This window comes from Aquila chrysaetos, chromosome 19, assembly GCF_900496995.4.
Source record: "Aquila chrysaetos chrysaetos chromosome 19, bAquChr1.4, whole genome shotgun sequence".
Taxonomy (NCBI): Eukaryota; Metazoa; Chordata; class Aves; order Accipitriformes; family Accipitridae; genus Aquila; species Aquila chrysaetos.
In genome coordinates, this window is record NC_044022.1 from 10177722 (window position 1) to 10203133 (window position 25412).

The 25412-nt window shown below is 37.6% G+C and overlaps 1 protein-coding gene across 3 annotated transcripts in view; it reads right to left on the bottom strand.

Moving 5' to 3' along the window:
* Positions 1-1919: 1919 nt before the first annotated feature.
* Positions 1920-25412, bottom strand: part of ATM (ATM serine/threonine kinase) — an 88486-nt gene continuing 64993 nt past the window's right edge. For all 3 annotated transcript variants that reach the window (XM_030042441.2, XM_030042440.2, XM_030042438.2), the window contains 16 exons: positions 21463-21582; positions 20216-20433; positions 19248-19455; positions 18185-18298; positions 17621-17779; positions 16389-16527; positions 15940-16022; positions 14498-14638; positions 13371-13487; positions 10705-10854; positions 9291-9456; positions 7876-7962; positions 7683-7797; positions 6042-6105; positions 5229-5365; positions 1920-5094 (listed from right to left, as the gene is read on the bottom strand). In XM_030042441.2, the coding sequence (XP_029898301.1) occupies positions 4911-5094; positions 5229-5365; positions 6042-6105; positions 7683-7797; positions 7876-7962; positions 9291-9456; positions 10705-10854; positions 13371-13487; positions 14498-14638; positions 15940-16022; positions 16389-16527; positions 17621-17779; positions 18185-18298; positions 19248-19455; positions 20216-20433; positions 21463-21582 (2202 nt within the window). In that variant the 3' untranslated portion in view covers positions 1920-4910. The remainder of the gene's footprint in view (positions 5095-5228; positions 5366-6041; positions 6106-7682; positions 7798-7875; positions 7963-9290; positions 9457-10704; positions 10855-13370; positions 13488-14497; positions 14639-15939; positions 16023-16388; positions 16528-17620; positions 17780-18184; positions 18299-19247; positions 19456-20215; positions 20434-21462; positions 21583-25412) is intronic.

Genomic DNA, 25412 nt, shown 5'->3' on the forward strand with positions numbered 1-25412 from the left:
TCAATCCAAGAATAGAGGTTCTTTCAACAGGAGGATCTTCTAGGTAGTTGCATTTTCTTATAATCCTTTCTGCTTTGCATCCAGCATAAGTGGTATACAGCAAGTGAGGCAACCAAATAAGCTCAAATCTGTTGTATGTTGTGTGTAGTTTGGCAAAATGGGTGTGGAGAGAAGGTGGAACAGCTATGGATGCTGCAGTGGGAACTCTCCAGGGCAGGCAAGGGTGTAGTCACTTTGTGCCTCATTTTTTGTGGACACACATGCAGTAGTGAGGAAAGAATGAGGAAGCGGGGAGAGCAGAAGCTGTGTGCACCCTTAATGATATTACTGATATTATTCACTATGCAGCTCTGAAAGCTGAAGTATAGGTGTACTGACAGTGTTAATGTACAGGATAGATGATGAGAGCATGTGTTACGGGAACAACACATTAGTCTTCTCCTATAATCGGGATACAGGCAAGACTTTGAAATGTGGTGGGAAGAAAACCTAAAACCTCCCTTGCATACCTCCCAGCTTTCTCGCTGTGGTTTCACTCTTCAACCTACCTGCTGAAATGAACAGTTTTATTTAATGCTAATATTTAGGTGTCATCATTAAGTACTGGTATGAGGTAATCTCCCTCTGAGAGCTGTTTCAGGCTATCTACAGGTTCCACAAGACAACACGACTTGCTTTAAATTCCCAGGGATGAAAGTAGCAGTAAAAAAGTATAGTGTCATCACTTACCAATCACACAACCAAATTCCCTGGGCAGATGTATTGGTTTTGTTGGCAAGGTTTTGGTAGCAGGGGGGGTTACAGGGGTGGCTTCTGTAAGAAGCTGCTAGAAGCTTCCCCTGTGTTCAAGAGAAAGCCAATACCAGCTCTGAGATGGACCCGCCGCCGGCCAAGGCCAAGCCAATCAGCGATAGCGGTAACGCCTCTGTGATAACATTTTTAAGAAGGAAAAAAAAGTTGGGACAGGCAGATTCGGCAGCCGGAGAGAGGAGTGAGAACATGTAAGAGAAACAACTCTGCGGACACCAAGGTCAGTGAAGAAGGAGGGGGAGGAGATGCTCCAGGCGCCGGAGCAGAGATTCCCCTGCGGCCCGTGGTGAAGACCATGGTGAGGCAGGCTGTCCCCCTGCAGTCCATGGAGGTCCACGGTGGAGCAGATATCCACCTGTAGCCCGTGGAGGACCCCACGCCGGAGCAGGTGGGTTTCCCGAAGGAGGCTGTGACCCCGTGGGAACCCTGCGCTGGAGCAGGCTCCTGGCAGGACCTGCGGATCTGTGGAGAGAGGAGCCCACGGAGCAGGTTTTCTGGCAGGACTTGTGACCCCGTGGGGGACCCACGCTGGAGCAGTGTGCTCCTGAAGGACTGCACACCGTGGAAAGGACCCATGCTGGAGCAGTTCGTGAAGAACTGCAGCCCGTGGGAAGGGCCCACGTTGGAGAAGTTTGTGGAGGACTGTCTCCCGTGGGTGGGACCCCATGCTGGAGCAGGGGAAGAGTGTGATGAGTCCTCCCCCTGAGGAGGATGAAGCGGCAGAAAACAACGTGTGATGAACTGACCGTAAACCCCATTCCCCGTTCCCCTGTGCCGCTGGGGGGGGTTGGTAGAGAAGCCGGGAGTGAAGTTGTGCCCGGGAAGGATGGAGGGGTGGAGAGAAGGTGTTCTGAGATTTGGTTTTATTTCTCATTACCCTGCTCTGGTTGATTTGTAATAAAGTGACTTAATTTCCCCAAGTTGAGTCTGTTTTGCCCGTGACGGTAAGTGATGAGTGATATCTCTCCTGTCCTTATCTCGACCCACAAGCTCTTTGTTATATTTTCTCTCCCCTGTCCAGCTGAGGAGGGGGAGTGATAGAACGGCTTTGGTGGGTACCTGGCAACCAGCCAGGGTCAACCCATCTCAGCAGATTTTGGAATCACCTCTTTACAAAGGTATCTTTATTGACGCTTTGTCGTTGAAGCATTACCACTTGTGCAGGTATGGAATAACAATATTCATGAAGAGTACAATTAGTAACAATGTATAATAGAGTGCATTATCCCCTGAAAATATGAAGCCTAACATTTTAGTGCATTTAAAAATATTTAGTAGTATATTTAGTAAATTGTAGTGAATACTTTATATAAACTCAAGAGTTTCATAGTAACATAGAATAGTGACCTACTTAATTCATAGTTACTGAGAAAATGATTTTCGGGTGGTTTTATCTGTAAGAACAATAGAAGTTTTCAGATCTGCACTCATGAAGACTGACATCCTTGTTTTATTTAAGTTGGATGTACCAGGTGGCCAGTTTAATCTGATTCCTATTCATGGGACAGTTCTTTGCTGATGGAAAAGTTCAGTCAGGTATGTAATTCAAATAGGTTTACCTGCTAACACTTAACTTTTTTACAGTTCATACTCCTGAGGACATTTCTCCAACAGAAGTTTCACCAGAAAAAGCTAATTTCAAATAAATATGTTGCTGTTTAAAAACTCTTCCCCATCATACTAGACCACAGGCTCATTTTTCTTAGGAATTATCTTTTCTAAATGTAAATGTTTAAAATTACTAAGATGCATTCCAAGAAAAAAATAATACTAAGATTAATACTTGACTTGTCTTCACATATTTCTAGCTTACTAATATAGTAAATATATTTGAGGCTCTCAAATACTAATCCACCTTACCATCAGTAGTAGCATTTGTGACAAAACCATTTAGTTCAGAACTAAACACCATTTCCACCCAGGTTTTATTTTTCTATTCTTATACAAGGAAAAGTGTGTATCTATAGATGATACATTTTTGCAAACCATTCACTTTCTGATTTTTACTTTTAAAAATTAAGGCGTTACTGGAACAAAAAGCAAGCACAGTCTCTGATAATTACTATTTGGCTACATGAGGTTTTGCACGGATGACAATTATCTCAAGAATGTTAGATTAGTTGAACACAGATCTCAAACAGGATTGTGTCACACTCATTTTGACAGTGTTTTGGAGACTCTAAGGTTTATTAGTAACTCAAACTGTTTTCATGTTTGTCAGCTAACTGGTGTTTCACTGCTACAGGAACTTACAAATAATGTAAGCAGGTTTCAATTACATTTACAATATTTAATGCATTTTTATTTGCATTTCATTCAGCTTGAACAATTAAAATGTATGGACATTCAAAATATAGGCACTAAACACCAAGTTAACAGCACTGCAGAGGAATAATTAAATTCTTTCCTCTGAAGTTAGACTTTCCTGAGAAAATTCTATCAATATTAATGATTTCACTGTTGGCTGTAAGTAAAAAACCCTAAATTGCAGCCAAGCAAGATGAAAGTATCCAAGTGGAACATCAGTAGCTCATGAAGGAAGGACAGGATCTGCCAAGGGCTTTTATGCAATATTCATTTATATGATTAGCTAGAGTTCTAGTATTAAATAACCCCCAAAATGCCTAAAGAATTTCCTCCATAGGAAGCATGAGAAAAAATTCCAGAAATGCTACTCGATTTTTTAAATTTGTGTTTAAAAATAAAAACTTAAGTGCTTTTTGTTTAGTTCTTTCCTACCTGCCATTCTGTAATTGCTTGGTAGGACTTTTCTCCCTTTCCTAAAGTGTCATTTAAAATTCACATACAGAGTGTGTGCTCTGTCAGGTAAGTGTCATTTTCAGAGAACAAATCACTTTATCCCTGGATGAGAGTTCTTCCCCACAGAAAAGCCATGATGCACTTTTGGTTCCAAGGATCAATAGACATTTATGTCAGCTTCGTGAAAACGTAACACAAAAGAACCATCTTGCCATATTGACATTAACTTAAAAACCAAAGATACAGCATAAAAATTGTGCGAACACTGTACAAATAAAAATCAATGAAATGTTAGTTAGAACAGAAATTCTTCACTTATACTGCTATAAAAATGCATAAAGTGTAAACTAAGATAATGTGAGAGTATGCCAAATTTTATTCATATTTTTAAATATGAATATGATTTGGGAAGATTTATTAAATATACCAGTGAGACTGTTATTTGAGTGGATTCTCTTATTATCCATATTCATTGACTATCCAATTACAGTAGCTCTTTTTATTTTAGAAGGAACAATGTCTTCTGTAAAACTGTGTGCAATCAGAATGAAATTTTTGTGCTCAAAATACAAGTGCAATGTTTATGATGGGTGTTTATTCCAGATGCAGAATGACTGTTTGCTTTAGAGGCATATCTGGTATGCTAAGTTTCATTATATAGTCAGTCTATTTCATCAAGGAAGTCTGAGCTACAAAAGCTAAATATTTTAAATTGTTTTATACTATTAAAGTAATGTTATAAAAATAAAGTACCAACATAATTTCATTTACAACAGGAAAAAAAGCAGCCATATTATACTTGGCTCAAAGTCTGTATCTATATAAAGAACTGTCCATTTAACTAAGCTAAAAAACAACCCAAGAATCCTCAGTTCATTAAACATGAGGTTCTCTGGTTTTCTTTTATATTCACTGTAGCATTATCTTTAAAGTATAACCCCCCTTTTGAAATGCACTTTAGCTAGTTATTTCATGACTCTTGGTTTTCAGACCATCCATTCTACACAGTCACTACACAAAAGTGATGAATCTCAGGCTTTAAGAATATAAAGCATCCAGTATGCCCAAGCAAAGTCTTTGCAGGTCACAAGGAACATCAAAGCACTGGTTGGTGTTTTATACTGTATGGTGAACATAAGTGGCCAAAAAAAAAAAAGTTTTCTCAGTAATAGGTTATTGAAAAAAAAAAAAAACCCAAAACATCCACTGAATCCTAATACGTAGAAGCCTTCATGGTTACTCCTGATACAAGTTTTAATTCTCAAATACCAATGTGAAATGTTAAGACACTTGGTGCATAAAAATAGGTTTCTTCTAAAAACGTATTGGATCCTTCCAAGTCACACCCAGGGTTTCCATCCAGGAAAGAGCTGGCTCAGATTTTTAGGGTCCATGGCCTGCTGTATGAGGAGGTTCACCTGGCCTCCCACACTAAGCACTGTTCCCTCCTCAACACCTTTCAGCTTCTCCTGAAGTCTCATCAGAACACGCTCAGCCACTTTGTTAAAACTCTGGTCATCATTGCTGGCAGAATAAAAAAAGAAAAACAGGCGCACTAGATATGGATCCTGAACAACGTGAGCAACATTGAGTAAGAAAAAACATAAAGCAAGGCAACAGTGCAGTAGGCAGACAGTAAGTAAAAAAAAATCTTGCACCTGGCTTTCCTTTTACATTCCTGTGGATCAGTATTGGGTGTAGAGCTCATGTCAGCCTCATCCTCCGGTCTCTGCTGCAAATACAAAGCTTTCAAGGGGTTCATGGTCCAGTCGAAAAGAGGATCATAGAGCAGCACCTACACAGTAAATAAACCTCTATTTAATTTAAACTGTTAATTACAGCTAGTTCAGTGCCCTAGCAGGAAGAGAAATACTCAGTTGGTAATGCTCACGCTAACCACAATATTAGGAGGTTTGCGGGTTTTTTTTAAATCCAATAGAATTGGGCTAAATTGCTTAGTAGACAATCCAACAATAAAACTGCATCTGATCATTTGCAGGTATTTGCGTTGTTCATACTTAACTCAGTTTTGCCACTTAGTCCCATCTCAGCAATGAAGAGGTAATTTTTTAATACTCTTCTAGGAACTAAATATCATCGTTAGTTTTTAATGCATAGTGTAGCTGCTTTTAAAAATTACTTTAATTCTCCTCTTTGTGACTTATGCAAAGAGGACTTAATTCAATCAGCACTACTCATGCTAGGAATGATGCACTATGGCTAGAAACATTTAGATACTGAAGACGGAAAACAGTATATGCCTGAAATGAATAGTTACCATAGAAAATGCAAGCTGGTCTTGATTTTATTGAAGATTACATGAATTAACAAATCTGGCCAACACTACTACATTCAAATTCAGCAAAAAACCCCTACATGAATATTTGGTATAGTAATGCATATGAAGACAAAGACAAGAAACTGAGGATAAGCTGGCAGGTTACTAGCAGAAAGAATGAAAAAATGCTTACCTCTACAATAGTCAGCAAAGCTTCTTGAGAATTTCTCATAACAGTCATTGTTTTCTCACAGCATCTACAAAAAATTTTTACTGTATTTTTAGGTTCATTTTGGTAAAATAGAATGGTATTTTCATCATTTAAATAACAGATATTTGTACCCTTCTTAAAAATTAATTTCTAACATTTAAGTAACCTCTTTGATATTTCCATTTTGGAGGGTAAAAAAAAAAAAAAAAAAAAAGAAATTTAGAAATGTAAGACCAGAAGAAGACTGGGTAGTTCACTGAATATATTCCCTCTGGGAAAGAGATTACCTGTTTCACTGCCTGGAATGTTTCTACATGCAGAATTAACCACTGAGTTAACAGTGACTGTTCAGGTATGCCACAATGGCAGAACTGCTTGGCTGGATGAAAACGTGTGTGCCACGTGCTCTGCAACACGTTGGAGAATCTTGGTAGGGTTCCTTAACATGAAATGAGCACAGCAGCTAGACTTTAAACTATTTCTGAAATCTCTCCAATGAGTTTAGATACAGAAGTGGTTACCTCCATTCACTCCCAAGCAAACTAAGCTTGTGGAAGAAATACAAAACTTTCCTTACAGGACAGGTACTCCAGTGAAAGAGGGATTAGGCCTCCTGTCTACTTCAGGATGAGAACACACCTAACAAAGTTAACTATGTTCACACCCCATCTTGAGAGGACTTCTTTATGCACTTACACCTAAACTGTTAGTTACAAGTCAATCTGGCTGAGGCAGAAACAGTTATCTGCACCAGTGCCTTTTATACTGTATTTACTTCAGCTGCAGCCAAACAATTAATGTTTTTCTGTATCATCGGACAAAAGTTTCAGAAGTAACACGGAACTGTGAATTTGACAGCATCATGTTTAGAATAGAAGTGGCAGTGACTGTTCCTTCACAGGACAAAGGTATATGAGGAACTACTTATTAACGTTAATTGCTACCTTACAAAGACAACACTATGTACTTTTTTAAAGACAAGAAATTTGGGGTTTGCAAACATCATGAAGAGAGAAATGTCCTCCTTTTCAGGGCTCTCTTGGGTCATTCACAGAAGATAGAACGGAGGTTGACAGAAACTCAGCCCTTTTAGGATTCTTCTGTTTTCCAGCTCAAATCTATTGTGGGATGGACATATTGCACTTGCAAAGTAATATCAAATATATGATCCAAAAGAGGAAAAGACTACAAATTACTTGCATAAAACTGAACAGAAATAAGAGACAGAAAAAAATGGTTCAAAGAAACTTATTAGCTCCAAATGTATAGTATAGCTCTGAAAGAAATACATAGTTCTGAAGGAAAAAAAATCCAGCAGTCTAAATCAAGGGATGAAATTTAGCTGTGGAGCCTTTGGAAGCACTGAGCCATCCCAGAATTCCACAAGAGGGTGACAATAACCCATTAGTTAGTGAAGAATATGAAAAGCTGAGCAACAATAATGAACTTGTAATTGGTTATATACATAAGAGTGTATGAATTAGAGGACAGCATTTAGGTTTGGATATTATCAGCAGAAATCTGAGTCTCCTCTCAAGCATCGGAACTATTTAACATGTAACAATCTTAATGCTGAAGGTACTCTGCTGCCTCCTTACCCCTATGCAATACAGGAGCACTTACCTTCTGAAGACTCCTTCCACGCCAGTAATACCCATTCCGTCCACAATGTCCCTGGTTAATCTAAATGGAACAGTCTCTGGTGTGGGAAGGATTTTACCTTGCTCAAAAGCAACCCCTAAATGAAAGGATAAGAAGTGTTTTAAAAAATGTTAAAGTAAAGAAAAATTAAGGTTCTCTTGCCTGTCCCACTTACCCAGATCTATATGCACTAGTTCTGCCGTTTGTTCATCTATCAAGATATTCTGAACATGTCTGTCTCCAAGTCCAAGAATGTAGCCAACTAAAACAAAAAGGTTAAGTGCTGAAACCATATTTACATGCCATAAAAACCAGGGAAAATTTAACAAAAAGAAGATTATTAGAATCAGTGTAACACATGCAAACAAATTAAAAGTAAGACTATTTCTTCCCCCGTGTATACATATTACTCCAGCAAAGAGCAAATGCCGTTCCACAAATCCAAACTCAAAAGATTAACTGAATACAGTTGTAAAAAGGTTATTCTCATACAGATGTGTATTGTTTCATCTACTCCACAGACTTCTTCCCATTTCTCTCTGTAGACAGGTTAACCAAACAATTTCACAGCTTTTTAAAAAAAAAAAAAAAAGGGATAAAACCAAATACACAATAAGATTAGAGTTTATTATTACTATTTTTAAGAAAACCTTTTAACTCACAGTATCATGTAATCCAGAAAACAGGACTGCACATAATTCAGTAGGGGCAGCTCAACTATACCTAAATAGTTCCTGAGTGATTCTTGTCTAAGTCAATTTTAAAAATCTCCAGTGACACAATTTATAAGATCTTTCGTGTAAGCCTATTTCAGCACTTTACTGTCCTTAAATGTAGAAATCCTTCAAATTAAATCTCCCTTGCTGCAAATTACACCCACTAACTGTTTTTCTATTAGGTAATGGACATGGATAGCAGTAGTATTTGCTACAAAAATCTTTCATCTGAATTTTCCTTAACTATACATTTACTTCATTTTTTTCAGCAAAAAGACGTGTATAAACAACATGCTAACATCTAAAAGAGGATCTACTGCAATGTATACAATCTGCTATCAAATGTCTTCCAGAGACTCCATATAGAAGTGAGTCATCCAAAGGAAATCCACAGTCCAAGTACATATATCTCCTTATTAAGACACAAAAATCAAGCGGAAAATGCCAAAGCTTAAAAAAACATTTCAGCCATGGCTAATGATGCCAGTACAAAGAAAGTAAAAGATTAAGCTTTTCAACTCAGTCAAAACATTTGAGATTAAATGAGTACATGATAAATCAAAACAACAGAATTAGCCAGATAGAAACTTTAAAGAAACCTACCAGAACCTAAAAATACAAACCACTACATAAAAAAAAGAAACACAGAATTTCATTCTGTTTTTCTACTGCAGAAAGGGGCAGTGGGGGAGTGGGGGGATGAATCAGAAATCTTAATTACAAAAAGAATGCTGGTGTTCTTGCTGGCAGTTTTTGCTCCCTACTGCCCCTTTTCTGACATGTGACAAAAGCAGAATAGCCATTACCTCTGAAATGGTACAAACTCTTTGTTTACAGAATCTAAAAAGTCCATGTTAATAATCCAATATAATACCTATAGAAGATGTGGCCACACTGCGAGTGTACGCCAATCGTTTTTCAAACCACACAGCTGGATCCAGGAATTTTTCCATGCAGAAATAACGAAACACAGGCTGAAAGTTCTTGCAGACTTTCATGAAGATGTTGTATTTCTCTTCAGAATGTTTTTTTTGTGCACCCTTTAAACAAATACAAAATGTTTTCCCCATGACTGACTGCTCCAAAAGGAAATTACCTCTTCCTTTGAAATAAATACATTCCTCCTTTCTACCCCTCTCCCCTCCATCAAATGCTGTTCTCACTCCTTTCCCTCTCTGAGCTATGAATTAATGTCTTTTTTACAGCAATCTTTAGTGCACCTATCTATCTGTTTTACTAAACAATTAAATTTTCATACACAACTCATGGGCTACATGTAAAAAACGCACTCCCATTTCTTTGGCTCAGCATGTGTATTTTATATGCAGGTACAGGTAAGCACATCTCGTTGGGAGATACTTCCTCTTGCACTCTCATTCTGGTGCCTTTGCTTATCTGATGGCTCATGTCACTGCGAGAAAGTCATTCTCACTCATTCACATGCAAAACCTGCACAAAGCCAAATTTAAATATACTTTCATCCTGTTAGTACTATACAACTTAAAGGAAATAATTTCTTGCACAATCATGGTGATATAAAGTAAAATTTGCAATTTTCTAAATGTATGGTGAGGTGGTTTGTGGAACTAAACTAAACCAGCTGAATCCACATAGCAGCTACCTACCATCAGAAGAATAAACCTTCCCCTACTTGTATCTACTGAACCAGGTATTTTTCTGCCAGTTTACATAAAGTTAGTCTTCTTTGGCTTAGCTCCCTGTGCTGACTCACTGTGGGGGGCGTAAGGTACATGTCTGTCATGGTGGAGGAGAAGCCAGACCCCTTCATACTGTCCAACAGCAATTAAGACATTACATTCATCTCAGCTGCATTCTAAAACCATGTTTTTATTTTCAAGGACTAGTATTTAGAATTTTGGTTTATTCATGAAAGTAAAATGATTTTTCAATGCAACGAGAAGCATGACAAATATAACTTAAATCTGTCAGATAACCTTATACTGACACTGTTGGGTCTCTGTAATGATCATTTTGGAATTCCGATAGATTTATATTCCAGAAAAGAGTTCACAGACTTCTTGGAGATTCAGCTATATTCAAATCTTTCCTGCAACAGTCATTCATTTAGCAATTTTTGATTTTGTAAAAACTCTTCCCAGGCTGCATTCAGATTAGTTTGAAGAACTACTAATTTCATGCCATTGGTCATATTCATTATGATATATTTCGAGCATAGTATATAATTCTCCATAAATATGTAAAAAACCCTCAAACCTCTGTGTAAAAGAATGTAAGCCAGATATTTTTCTTTAATTATTTTGACTCACCATCATTATTTCCTGACACTGATAACTGGAATAATCTTTTGGCCTGTATCTCTTGTGAGCTCCCTCGTTGACATTCACAAGAAACTCCCCAATGGGAGTTGTTCCCGAGCACCACTCAAGAACACCACTTCTCTGAGAAAGGGGAACCACCTGTAAAAACAAAACCACTGCTACATGGGGAAGGGTTATACACACACAACTATGAATATGCATGCCACAGAGCACGGGCGTATATTTGTGTTTGTTTTTAAAAAAAAAAAAAAAAAAAAGACCAAACCATACAGCTTACCACAATATATGTTCTAAATACACATATATAAAATACACTCAAGGTTTTTCTATCATCAAATACTTGGAAATTTCTTCCTAGACCAGAGAACCTTCCACTAGGTACTTCAATACAACTTATTGATTATACTCAATTTGCAGGTTTGCATTGGTATTCTGAATGACCTGTGATTGCCAACAGCTTGCTATGCTTGAATGGGATAATACAAGCATTGTGGAAATTTCACACAAAAAGTAAAATCTGGAACAAACATGTGGTAGCTGCGTGAACATATTAGGTTTGTCTCACTCTGCTTCCCATCCTAGGGAACAGTTTCTCACTTCATAACTGGCTGTAATAGAATCATAGAATCATTTAGGTTGGAAAAGACCTTCAAGATCATCGAATCCAACCATCAACCATGCCCACTAAACCATGTCCTGAAGTACCCAGTCTACTCGCTTTCTGAATACCTCCAGGGATGGTGACTCAACCACTTCCCCGGGCAGCCTATCCCAATGTCTGACAACCCTCTCAGTAAAAAAATTTTTCCTAATATCTAACCTAAATCTCCCTTGCCTCAACTTGAGGCCATTTCCTCTTGTCCTATCTCCAGCCACCTGACAGAAGAGACCAGCACCCACCTTACTACAACCTCCTTTCAGGTAGTTGCAGAGAGTGATAAGGTCTCCCCTCAGCCTCCTTTTCTCCAGACTAAACAACCCCAGTTCCCTCAGCCGCTCCTCATAAGACTTGTGCTCCAGACCCCTCACCAACTTGGTTGCCCTTCTCTGGACACGCTCCAGCACCTCCATGTCTTTCCTGTTGTGAGGGGCCCAAAACTGAACACAGGACTCGAAGTGCGGCCTCACCAGTGCCAAGTACAGGGGGACGATCACCTCCCTGCTCCTGCTGGCCACACTATTTCTGATACAGGCCAGGATGCCATTGGCCTTCTTGGCCACCTGGGCACACTGCTGGCTCATATTCAGCCGGCTGTCAACCAGCACGCCCAGGTCCTCTTCCACTGGGCAGCTTTCCAGCCACTCTTCCCCAAGCCTGTAGCGCTGCATGGGGTTGCTGCTGAGTTACCTCAATTGCTGAAGCAGTGTGCTGGTTTCAGCTGGGACAGAGTTAATTTTCTTCACAGTAGCTAGTATGGGGCTCTGTTTTGGATCTGTGCTGAAAACAGTGTTGATAACAGAGGGATGTTTTCGTTCCTGCTGAGCAGTGCTTACACAGAGCCAAGGGCTTTGCTGCTTCTCACCCCACCCCACCAGCGAGCAGGCTGGGGGGGCACAAGGAGCTGGGAGGGGACACAGCTGGGACAGCTGACCCCAACTGACCCAAGGGATATTCCACACCATATGACGTCATGCTCAGCGTATAAAGGTGGGGGAAGAAGAAGGAAGGGGGAACATTCGGAGTGATGGTGTTTGTTTTCCCTAGTAACCGTTATGTGTGATGAAGCCCTGCTTTCCTGGAGATGGCTGAACACCTGCCTGCCCATGGGAAGCGGTGAATTAATTCCTTGGTTTGCTTTGCTTGCATGTGTGGCTTTTCCTTTACCTGTTAAACTGTCTTTACCGCATTCATTTTTGCACACATAAAAACCTGAGTCTTCATTGAAAATTAGTCAAAAAATGTGACTCTAACTCCACCTGTGAATTCTTAAAACTATGCTAGCAATCCAGATAAGCTCCTTTAGAGATTCTGGAGTGCACGTTTCTCATTTGTCAAAGACAAGAACTTTTACTTAGAGATTAATTATTCAGAGGTCACCTTCATAGCTTTTGTTATAAACCCAAGCACATAAAAAGGAAGGAGGAGGGGAAAGTTCCTGTTCAAATACACTTTCTGCATTCACAATAAGAATTTATTCTTGTATTTCCAATTCCAACAAAAACAGTTCTGCAATTCAAATTCTGCATTAACAGAGACTAGATGGGACTTCTGGATTCAATTGTAAGGAATACTGCAAGACTAAAATTAATTATTAATTAAGGAATATTGCAACACTAAAATGGATGAGAATTCATAAAAAAGCTTGTATGCTCAAGTTTAATGACTAGCAACTTACAATTCAAGGACAGCACATGACTTAATTTCTTTTCAATTATAAGTTCATGTAAAGAAAGCTTTGAAGAGTATTTAAATATATATTTGGCATCAGGTTTTTTTTAAGGATTTAGAAAAAATTAAATTGTAATAATTGTTGTAATTTTAATAATTAAATTTTATTAATTGTTTATTCCATACCTTAAAGGAGCAGCGAATATTTTAACAACACGCAAATAAATACACTTTTATATTGTCTTTGGGTTAAAAAGAGGAAAATGGAGAAATATGCTTTATCAGTAGCAGTTATTCCTCTGCTGCAGCAGCTGTTTAGTGTTACCTTGTACCTTCGGATCGTTAATTTTCTCTTTCGTGTTTCAGTGTTTTGCTGGAGCAATGTATTGCACATCTGGAAAACCTGCTGCATAACAGCATCTTGTCTTAGGTCATCACGCCCCTTTAGCATAAACAGAAAAAGCAGTTAAAGAACACTTTTCAGCATCCAACTTCTTGTTCATCAACGTTAAAAAATTATTTAAAAAATTTTCACAAAACACAAGTTACTTTTCCACAATAATCACCTGTAATAAAATGTAATTAACAACTGTTTTTCTCTGTATTTGGTTTTCTAATAGTGCTCAGCTGCTTAAGCAGAACCATCATTAACTTAAAACATCACCTTTTTCTTCTTTTTTTTGACGAATGTTATTTGATTAAGGTTTCAATTGACCTACCTGCCTCATGGTACCCTTTTAAAAAATGGATGTTTCATTCACCATATTTAGCAATCCAGCACACAGCTGAAGCAGCATCAGTTGGTGCTGCAGTTCTGATTATTGGATGCAGATCTAGTGATTTATGCTTCTCTTTAAAACTTTCAAAACTACCTGATACTTAACAGCAAAACAGAATTCTCCCAGCAGCTGCTGAACGTTTACATTCAAAGAGAGACAGAATGAAATCAATTGAGTTTAATGAGAAATAAATTTTTTGAGAGATTTGTGTTTCTATGTGCATGTTTTTGATTGTCTCTGAATTTTAATTCTTTTTATATGGGGAAGAAAAAAGGAGGTATTTAACACAAAAAGTTGATGGCTTTTACTTGCTGTACAGTCCAGGTCACTCATTGAGGCATGACCACACACGATCTGGTTGTTGTCAGGTAAGCTACTGTATATTACATGCATTACTGAAAAATAGTTACAAAAATATTAAATATTATTACTTATTATTAGATATTATTATTATTATGTTGTTGTTGTTGTTATATTACTTATTATTACTTTGTAATTTCCTTTATTAAAGCATTCCTGCACTGAGAAAACTGACACTGAAAAAACTGGCACTGAATTGTGAAAAGTCTGCTCATGGTACAGATGTGATACATGAGAAAACTGACATGAGATCTTCAAAAAAAATTTCTACATGCCAAGTCTCTGAGATGTCATTACAACTGACAGAACTTACCTTTACCAGCTGCCTCCTTTCTTTACCATCTGACCCTACACAATCTATTATTTTAGGCAGATTCAGGCCTCCTGCTAACCGAAATTCTGGCTTAAAAGACCTTATTGTCACCAAATTTTCATAACGTCCTGTGGGATCCACCTGAAATTATAAATTAGTTTAAAATTAATATAAATATTACCTCCATTTCACTCAGAGAAAGTGGTAATGAGTTGTTTGCAAACCTCATTAGCAGACTATATGCTAAATATTAATATAAGCATACCATCATCTACAAGGATAATACCCACAAAGGCTACAAAAACACGCTAAGCAAAGGAGTGAGTTTGATTCCTCCTTGTTCACCTCATTAGTAGAGGGGACACGGTGCTGCAGACTTCCACTAAACAAGCTCTGACACAATTTCAGCCTGTCCCAACTAGCATTGTCTCTAGAAAATGTTCGTCTACAGCTGGGGGGCATTAGGCTTTCATTAGGCTGCAAGCAAACTCAATCTACAATCCTAAAACTGTTAAAATCTACAGGATCTGTATCTTCAGCCATCCTCCATACCCTCATGCCACAAAGCAACCCTACTCAGTTAGCTATAAAGAAATATCACTCCAGCTGTTTACATCGCAGACCTTCAACTATTTCAGATAGTTTGTACTGGAGAAGAAGAAAGGCAAAGAAACTGACCGTCAAGTCATACAAAGGACCAACACCTGGGACCAACAGGAGCCCTACAAACAAATGCTATTTAGCATGAGTGGCAATTTCTGGCCTCTGAAGACAAAGGGCATAATGTCCCTTGGCTTGGTTTTATTTAGCTTTATAGACATAGCCTGAGGGACTTCAACATAGGGAAGTTTGGCTTCGTGAGATGTACATTTTAGGTGGCTGGCTCAAAAGCTCCTGAAACTGGTAAGTTTCCTAGGTAGAGCATGTGGTATCTAAGAATGAGTGCACCCATACAATCGACCACTTATGCTAATGGGAATGGGTTATTCACCATTACTGAATGGTAAAGACACATAAGCTGGCCATTTAAGAACAGGTGAAGAGGCATATCTATTAATTCTCACAACTTTCTGGACATTAAGTGTCCCCCTGAAACTCTGAGCTAGCTCTTACAAAGTAAGATCCTCTCTGGGATTTAGGTAGCTTGTTACCCCCTTTGATAATGAAAAAGTATCAAAGTCAGTGGTAACAGTGGCAAAGCCATCTTCACACAATAAGCCACTATCCAGCAAATGTAAGACTTGGGGTCAAGGTCTTCTAAAGCCTAAGGAAAGCATCTCACATTGCGTCTCCCATCTGACAGGAAAGTACCCCTGGTAGGCTGACCTGTAAAGAACATGGGAATTTGATGAAGAGATATATGCCCTGGCTGCCATTATAAAAATTTGAAGTTGATTCTAAGATTTGATATTATAGTGTGTATTTATTTCAACTTCAGTCACCTTAATTTCCATGGTAGGAACAACAACATCCTCCAAGTTCTTCAGTTTCATAATTGGCTGGTCAGCTGGAATACTTATTCCTTCTGTAATTAAAAGGAATTTGTGTTTTTAAATTCAGAACTATAAACACACATCAAAGCTCACAAAACCCAGCTTACATTGCTTTTGGGACCCAAAACCTCATTGCATACGTCTGTCAAGCTAATGATGATGACCACAGGACAACTGGAGTTTTCTGGAGTTTCATACTCAAAGTCTGAACCTTACAGTGCAAGTAATTACTATAACTTTTGATCCAGACTAAGTTCTACATTTATCAAAAACAGGACACACTGCTAGCACAGTATATCCTTTAACTAAACATCAATATTTAGAAATATACTTTTTAATCCAAGAAAATAAAATATATCTTCACTATTAAAAACAAAAACAATTTTTCCAAGACTTACTTCTTTGAGATTTCCATGGAGTAGCATCTACATTTGCTAATGTGATGTAAGCATCACAAAGTGCTTCAACGCCTCTAACCATATGAGCTTTCCTTTTTCTTATGATACTGATTATATTGCTAGCAGCCTCCATTCTGTCCTAAAAAAACCCAACAGAATACAAATATCAGATCTTGCAAACTACACCTCGTAAGATTAAAGATGCATCATAACATGCAGTCAAGTAAGTACAATTGAGATACATCCTATGAAAACAGAGAAAATTGCAATAATGGACAGCCTGATATGAACAAAAATAATTTGAAGAAAAGTTCTGTGTTGTCTAATCTGAGATAATGAGTAAAGTAGAAAATTATTGGGAATGGAGAAGGAGCAAATCTGTCCGGGCAAAGTGCAAAAAATTCTTCAGAAAAAGGGACAGGCAGTTTTGGATGTTCTTCCACCATCTTCCTGCTTCCGTTATTTCCTCCCAACTGAAAAAAAAGCCTGTACGGAAAAGGCAACAATCATGCCTAACTCTGAGAGACTTAGTTGAGTTTAGCACAATCCTACTCCTAAGGGTGGGACCACAAAAGAACTACAAATCTGAGAGAAATATGAAAAGAAGCCACATAAAAATGTGGTGAAAAATTTTATCAGTGTAGGGAGTAAGAGTGTAATGACAAACAACCATGCCAGGCCTATAGTGATGGGAGAAAGAAGGGGCATTAATCTAGATACGAGATGATTCCAAAGACAGGTTCCAACAAAAAATAAGGTGTAACAACATTAACATGAGGGCACAGTTCAGTATTACCTATCATCATGGCTTTTAACATATAAAGATCATATAAAGGAACAAAAGATATACCGCACAAGGCTAAATACTCACTTAGAACAGATGTTATTACTCAAAGCAGACAAAAATACTCAATTCAGTACATACTTTTAAAAATAAACCCACTCAAGTCTTTGTTGCATCTAAACTGCCTTTTACAGAATCACACATCAAGGACACGTTAACCATGATTTGTTCCAACCCATAATTACTTCCTTCAATAATAGTTACCAATGTATGCGCAAAAGGAGTTTTTTAATTATTTAAAGTACTTTCTTCCTCCTACTCTTTCTTAACAGAAGTCAGCTGTTGAGCTCTACACTAAAATACCCCTTGACATTTTTTTTTCTTTTCATTTTTTAACAAAATGAAAAGACTGAATATGATTAATAGAATAGAATTTTTTTGTAGTCACCACATCAAGCTGGGAGATTTCTTTCGGTGCATTTTTAATTAACTTATTTCTTCTTATTGCATCTGGTTTTGTGAGGAGCTCATCTTTGTTAGCATTTGCCAAAGCTAATATTATAAACAAAGTATGATGTGGATGATCCAGTGAAATTCTAGACATTAGCTGTCAAGAAAAACAAAAAGATCCCATTATTGAAAACTGTACAGAAGAAAAAAAATTACTTAATTAACACTATTAATTCTTTTGAACTTCTAAGGTTCCTAATAAGAAAAACAGAGTAATACTTAGATGGAATTTCCATAACTAAAGTACATTCAAAGTATATTCCTATACCTGCATAAGACTATTCTACAACAAGAAAATCAATTAAGTAGCAAGGAAAAAAAGTCTCCAATCCTCTCACCTTCTCCCCCCACTATACTGATTTTGCATCACTCATTTTTAATACAACTGTATCACCTACATAACTCATTTAGCTACAACTGCACAAAGGAAGATACATATTTTTTAGAAGTATGCACTACTAAGCCAAGCAAAATATCTTTAGATATAAAAAGCATAAATTACATTATTCAGAACTTCATGAAATCCTAAACCGCCCATCCTCTTGGTTCCCATCCGAGCAGCCAGCTGGTACATCAGAGGCAAAAACTTGTATGAAGGAATCTTCTCTGCATTTTTCTGTAGTAGAGAAAATTCGGTTAGAAAGCTGCACTAAACACACACACACACACACACAAAAAAAAGCTAATAACAAAATACCAGGTAAGAGCTAGCAATTTTGGTTTTGCATTATTTTTTAAATTGAGAGTAATCATTGCTGTGTGATCAAATAGCAATCCAGTGAGTACCACATCATCTTGGTCCCTGTGTCCTAAATTGTACAAGTGCTTCATAAGAAAACTATTTTCTATTCTATTAGAGCAGATCTTAGATACATTGATTGAGAATTAATTTCTAGATTCTTTGTGGCAAGAGACAATCCTAATCGAAAAAAAATTACAATCTAGTTTAAGACAAGAAACAATTGTGTGTTAAAAATATGAGTAAAGGAACACTTTCTATTTTTCAAAGTTAATTATAATACAAAGCAAATAATTAAATTATACAGATTTCTGTTATACACAGATCATTAGGTAAGAATTAGCAGATTTCTTGCATGATTCTAGAAATGATAGAACAAGCCTGAGAATGAGAACTTTACTGGTCCCCAGCTACTGTGTTATACAATCTCAAAGCACATCCTTTCACCTAAAAGTATGTATTATATAAAATAGAATAACGTACTAAAGGATGTTGAAGATGGGTAGTATCCAAGGTGTGTAAAGAACAAGGTGACAACAGTGAAAGATCATGAAATATGCTTAATCATACAGACATGTCAAATTAAAACGCTAAATTGAATTAAGTTAAATTAAAATGCATTGAGAATTACAGCTCTCACTGATGAAAAACTAACTGATGAGCAATGATGACTGAAAAAAACAAGTTTTGAGGGAAATGTTAAGGAGATACATAGGAAAGCACACTGCACAGTACTATAATTCATCTTCTAGAAACACAGGATGAGAAGAAGAGAGATGGATAATTTAATGTCAAAGTATAAGGAAAAGCAACAGCAGACATATACCTTCATCATTTCATTGATTCTATCAACTCCAGAATTTTCAAGCCATAGAGAACAGAGTCGGAAGATCCACATATCATATTCTTCTCCACTTAGTAAACAGCTGATATAGTTCTCCACTGCTTTACACAAGAAACGCTTACGATCCTCAGTTAGAGCACGTATGGCACATTCATCCAGTTCAAGTTCTCGCTGAACCTTCACTGTATACCTATATGAACAGACATTATTTTTAAACAACAAATTATCTCTTAATGAACTTAGAGCAAGGCCGTCCCTAGTTCTCTTACTAATTTAACATTTTTTAAACTTGTTTTGTATGTACAAGCACAGTAAAATAAACAACTGAGAAACCAAATTGTGGAAGCTATTGCTTTGGTGTAAGTCCACACAGACCCACCCCTCAAAGTAAATTTTCAGACAGTGTCTTTTTTCTTTTTAATGATTTAATTTCAATATTGGTGTAAATGTGAATATCCAGTCCAGATCATTTGTGTAAAGACTTCAGTTTCCAACAGCTGAGGTTCAATTTTATCCACTCACTTGCAAATGTTCTTACTAAATCTTTAAGAATTCTGTATTAAGATGAATTCTACTCTTTCACCAAGTGTGTAATGGAGAAAAATCTCAAACTCATTTACTTCCACTCTGTAATCTTTTCCCTGTCAAATAGACTGAACAGATCCAGGGAATAAATGTGAATTCTGGCCCATGATCATCCATACTGTTTAACTGCTGTAACATTCCTTGGCTTAGCTTTGGACCACACCGTCTAGCACTCTCCTAGACCATGTTCAGGCACAGTTCAGAAACTATTTGCAACAAGCACTACAGATTTGACCACTGTTTTGTGGAGAAGGAAAAATTCAGCTGTAGAGATGTGACCCATGCTGTACCACTTGCCCAGAGAATTAGTAAAGATGGAGCCTTTGATAGCTCCATAGTAACCACCTCTCCATTTGAATGCTCACCTATTTGCCTGAAATCTACGCTGCCTGAAGAGGCCGACCTCCTCTTTGGCCTTCTTCAGTAATGCCTGCTTATTTTCAAACTCTGAAGATTTCATGTAATTCTCAATTCGCTGGTACTGATTATCTGAGAAACGAGCCAAAGACAGGAAGGCCTTCATCTTTCCTTTCTTCAGCTCATCACTGCTGTCTCCACTGTGGCTTGCAGCAATTTCCACAGCCTAAAAGGGAAGTTACAATAACGGTAAGACTGATAATCAGATTAATAGTGCTGCATAATACTTGATTAAACTCTATTATCACAGAAAAACAGAATGGTTGAGGTTAGAAGGGACCTCTTGGAGGTCATCTTGTCCAACCCCCCTGCTCAAGCAGGGTAATCTGCTCAAACAGGTTATTTAAAGTTGCTTATGATGGAATATATATGTATACAAAATAAAACCTACCAGGTTGAGTATTTTTCTCCTAAGTGAATTTAATATTTGAGGAGTGTTCTAGTGCAAACAGTCAAAAAGATTATCCTGTATGAAACAGCTTTAATAACCATACAGGAGTCTCCTACAGCTATCTATCTTTTAGAGTAACTAGGCATGAAGTTTTACAATAATTTTACAACCTTACAATATAAGATGGTGAGAAAAAATAGAAGACAGGCCAAAAAGTGCCAAAAAGAAATTATATGTGAAAGTCATTGATTCAAATCATCAGAGTGAAGAAAGCCTGTAGAGAGTAACAGAGAAAAGGAACTATGTAGTTTCACAAATTAGCATGAAATAAAGAAATGCAGACTGGACAAATATAATAAAAATGCTTCTATTATTGACTAAGAGTTAAAAAAAAAATGACAGTACTTTGAAACACTGGAACAAGAGTTTCCAGCACCTGGAAAGAGAATGTGACAAATAGAATGCCCATACTGAAAACATGGTAAGTGAATGATCTGTCCTGAGAAGGAAAGGAAGGATGGGGATGGAGTGGAATAGGAAAGGAAAACTGGACTAATAGTTGTAATCACTGCACTCCTAAGCCAATATTACACAGAAGTTTCACTGTGAATTCTGTAAACATATATTCTGAATATTTTATAAAATTACAGTGTTACACAATACTATGTGAAACTATAATACTTTATAAGAAACCATAATTTCAATCCAGAAAAATAAAGGCTGCATTGAAAAATTTGACATTTTAACACCATATTTTAGCACAGCATTATCTCAAAGACTGCACATTTCAAAGACTGGATGCACCTTTTCTAAGTATTTCTGCATGATGACTGTAGGGTTTTCCAAGCATGTTTCTGCTAACCAGCTTCCGCATAGCCTCAGACACTCTGTATACATCAATTTCATACGAGGATCATTCTCAACCTTTGAGAAAGCAAGTTTTGGGAAAAAAAGAAAAAAGAGGGAGGCATTAAATAAAAACACCTTTTACATACGAGGTAGGCAATTTATAAAGCTTTCAAACCCTGAATATAATTCAATCACTTGGGCCTATTATATGTAATATCTACAGTCATTTACCATCTACATCTACAGCAGTCAATAACCTTAAATCACATTCACATTCTATGTAGACTAAAGAAAAGCACATATTTTAAATACCTGACAGTTTGAACAATGAAAAACAGAATAAAACAATGACAAAATGTAAGAAAAATTAAATAAATTCAGAGCATGTTTCCAGAATTGTATTTTCTAATATCCCCATTTAGTCTGAAGTACCATAGTATGCTCCATAGGAAACACTCAGGAATTGCAGTAACTATGTGTGATCTTTAAATTTTTCAGACAGACCTCTACATGGAAACTTGGTTAAAAGTGCTCTGAGGAGATGATGGAGCAGGTTTCCAAAGGACTTGCCTGCAGATTGGAAATTCAGCTTTAACTGTACAGTAGGACAAGTTTCCAAAATACTTTTAGTATGGGGTGCATATTAAAGATGACCTGATCAAGACGGCAACAATGACTGTGAAATACTGAAGGATATCATAGGCTGCAAAACCACAAAACCTTATGTGGACAGGGTAAACTTAACACTGGAAGGTGAGAGAAGGACTAATTTTTGGATGCCCTCATCAACTGATTCATGGAGCAGTCATGCAAATCAAGAGAGGAGTAGCAACTCTTGATTTTGTCCTGATACGTATATATGGAGAACTTGGCCCAAAATTCTCTAGCTTTTCTGAAGTGTGATATTCCTTAATAATGTATATGGATTCAAAGTTACTGTTTATTACCCTCCAAAAAATACTCAAAGCAAGCCATCATAGCTAAACATAAAGGTAACGACAATGAAGACATTTTTACCACATCAGTACACAAAATGAAGTTTTGTCCAAGTGAAAAAGAAAATATATGAAATAAATCATAAAATATCCTGTCAAATAAAAAAACCAAAATAAAACCCCACCATCAGGCTGTTCAAAAAACCCAAACAACTTGAAGACTCAACAACTAATAAAAAAGCATTTTTTAAAACATATTAGGAGCAGCTAGCCACTAGACAGTCCACTTGATAAAAAGACAATAGAGTTATAAAACAAATAGCACTCTGAGAAGATAAAACAGAAAAAAAAATTAATTATTTGCATTTGTGTTCACTGTGGAAGAGCCTGAAGAGCCTCACTGCAAAGCTCTTATTTATGAGGGATTCGAAGGTCTGTCTGCTATTGAAGTGTCAACAGCAAGGGCTACTGAACAAACAGACAAAATGAAAACTATCAACTCTCCAGTATCAGAATGTATTTTTCGAAAGGTCTACAGCAATTCACAGATGAAATAACTGAACTACTAAAAGAGGTACAAAAGCTTTTACTTATAACTGCCTTAATATGAGTGGCAGGTGGCAGATGTGACACCAATATTTTAACAAGTTCCAGGCAAGCACAAGTCAATAAGATTCTTATCAAGTGTAGATAAATTAGCAAAAAAAAACCCACAAAAAAAGCAGATGGATTAATATGAAGAAAAGCCACAATAGCTTTTGTAAAAGGACATCATAGAACGACAGAGAAGTTGAGGCTGGAAGGAACCTCTGGAGACCATCTGGCCCAAGCTTCTGTTGAAAGCAGGGCTTTAGATTAAGTTTTCCAGGACTCTCCTAAACTGACTCTTGACTCTTCATTTCCTGCAAGGGAGATTCCATCACTTCTTTGGGCAACCTGTTCACAGTGTTTAGTGGTAAAGAATTTTCTTCGCATATCCAGATGGCATTTCCCTTGAAACAACTTGTGCCATTGCCTCTTGTCCTTTCACTGTGCATGTCTGTGAGCAGTTACCTCCATCTTCACTATACCTAGCTTTCAGGTATTGGAAGACTGTGACTAGTTCCCCCTGAGCCTTCAGTTCTTAAGGCTGAAAAAAATCAATCCCTACAACCTTTATTCCTTTGCCAAGTTCTCCAACCCTCTAATCATTGTGGTGGCCCTCTGCTGGATCCTCTCCAATTTTTCAATGTCTCTTTCTAAACCGTGGACCAAAACTGGACACATTATCTCAGGTGTGGACTAAGAACTGCCAAATAGAGTACAATAATCACACTTCCTAATCTACTGGCTACAGTAGATTGGTGATGCAGCCCAGGATACGGTTCACCTTCATTGCTACAAGGGCACACTGTTGAATCATTTTAGCTTGCTGTTCACTGGGACCCCCAGGTTCTTTTTGGCAAAGGTATACCCCAGCCAGTCAGACTCCTCCCTGTAATGGTGCTTGAGATTATTCTGTCCCAGGTGAAGGACTTCCCACTGATCTCACACAATTCCTATCAACACAATCTTCCAAACTATTGAGGTCTCTGTGACTGGTGGCTGCTCCTTCCAGAATCTCTCTCTCTCTTTCCAGTTTGCTGTTATCTGCAAGTTTGGTGAGGAAATTCAGTCCTGTCATACAGATCTCAGTCATAAAAATAGTATCAGACCCCATAACAAACTCTAAGGAACACTACTTCTGACTGGCTACCAGGCTGCCTTTGAATCATCAACAACCACCCTTTGAACTCAGCAGTTTAGCCAGTTTTCTACCCATCTTGTGATCTTACCTATCCAGTCTGTATCTTACCAGCTTGTCAGGAAGGATATTGTGGGACATTGTGTCAAATGCCTTGCTAAAAATCAAGGTAGATGACATCCACAGCTCGTCCCATGTCTACCGGGCAAACTGTTTCACTGCAGAAGACAATCAGGTTGGTCAAGCATGATAGTATATTTCTGTTGGCTTTTCCAAACCACCTCCTTTTCCTTCATGTGCATGGCAATAGCTTCCTGAAAGACCTGTTCTGTAATTTTCCCAGGGACTGAAATGAGTCTGACTGCTCTGCAGTTTCTGATCTTGCTTTTATCCCTTTTTTGTAGATGGGTGTGATTGTTCTCTTCCAGGAGACATCAGGACTTCCCCTGATCTCCATGACCTTTCAGAGATGACAGGAAAGTGGCTTTGACATGATGTCAGCCAACTCTCTTAGCATCCTCAGATGTATCCCATTTCCCAACTCAGCTGAACTTCTTGAAGAACTCAACAAGCAAAGGAAGATCTGTCTGATTCAGCCTACTCCAACAGAATCCAACAGTCACGTGACATGGCTCTTCTACAAAAGGCTCTTGAAACTAAGTCGTAAGAACTAAAATGCATGATTCTTGGAGGCAAAAAGAACTAAGATAGGCAACAGAACCAGAAATACATGGGCCACTTTTTACAGTAGAGTTAGGTCACCAGTGAAAAGCCTCCAAAGATCAAGTCATCTGTGCTGTTCAAAAGATATTAAACTTGAGAAGGTGATGAGCAGTGAACACAAAATCTGGTGATGATAGAGTTATTCAAGGTGATAAAAACAAAGACAGACTGAAGAACCGCAGACAAAAAATACAGGACAATAAATGGAATGAAAAAAAACCTGATGAAATTACCAGCACCAAAAAAAAAAAAAAAAAAAAAAAAAAAGTTAAGTGATGCATGAGACGGGGGAAAAAGACTTCTTGTATACAATGATGGACTTTGAAACAGTTATTCCTGTTTGGAAATGTAACTATAAAATGTTACCTCACTATGGAGAATGGAGACAGGGAAGGTGTTCAGTGTTTTTTCCAAAACCAGAACTAACATCAAACAGGGATAGGGGGTTCAAAATCAACAAAACAAGTGGCTCTTAAACCTCTGTGAATTAAGCTGTGAAACTCCTTGTTCCAGGGTTTGCTTGG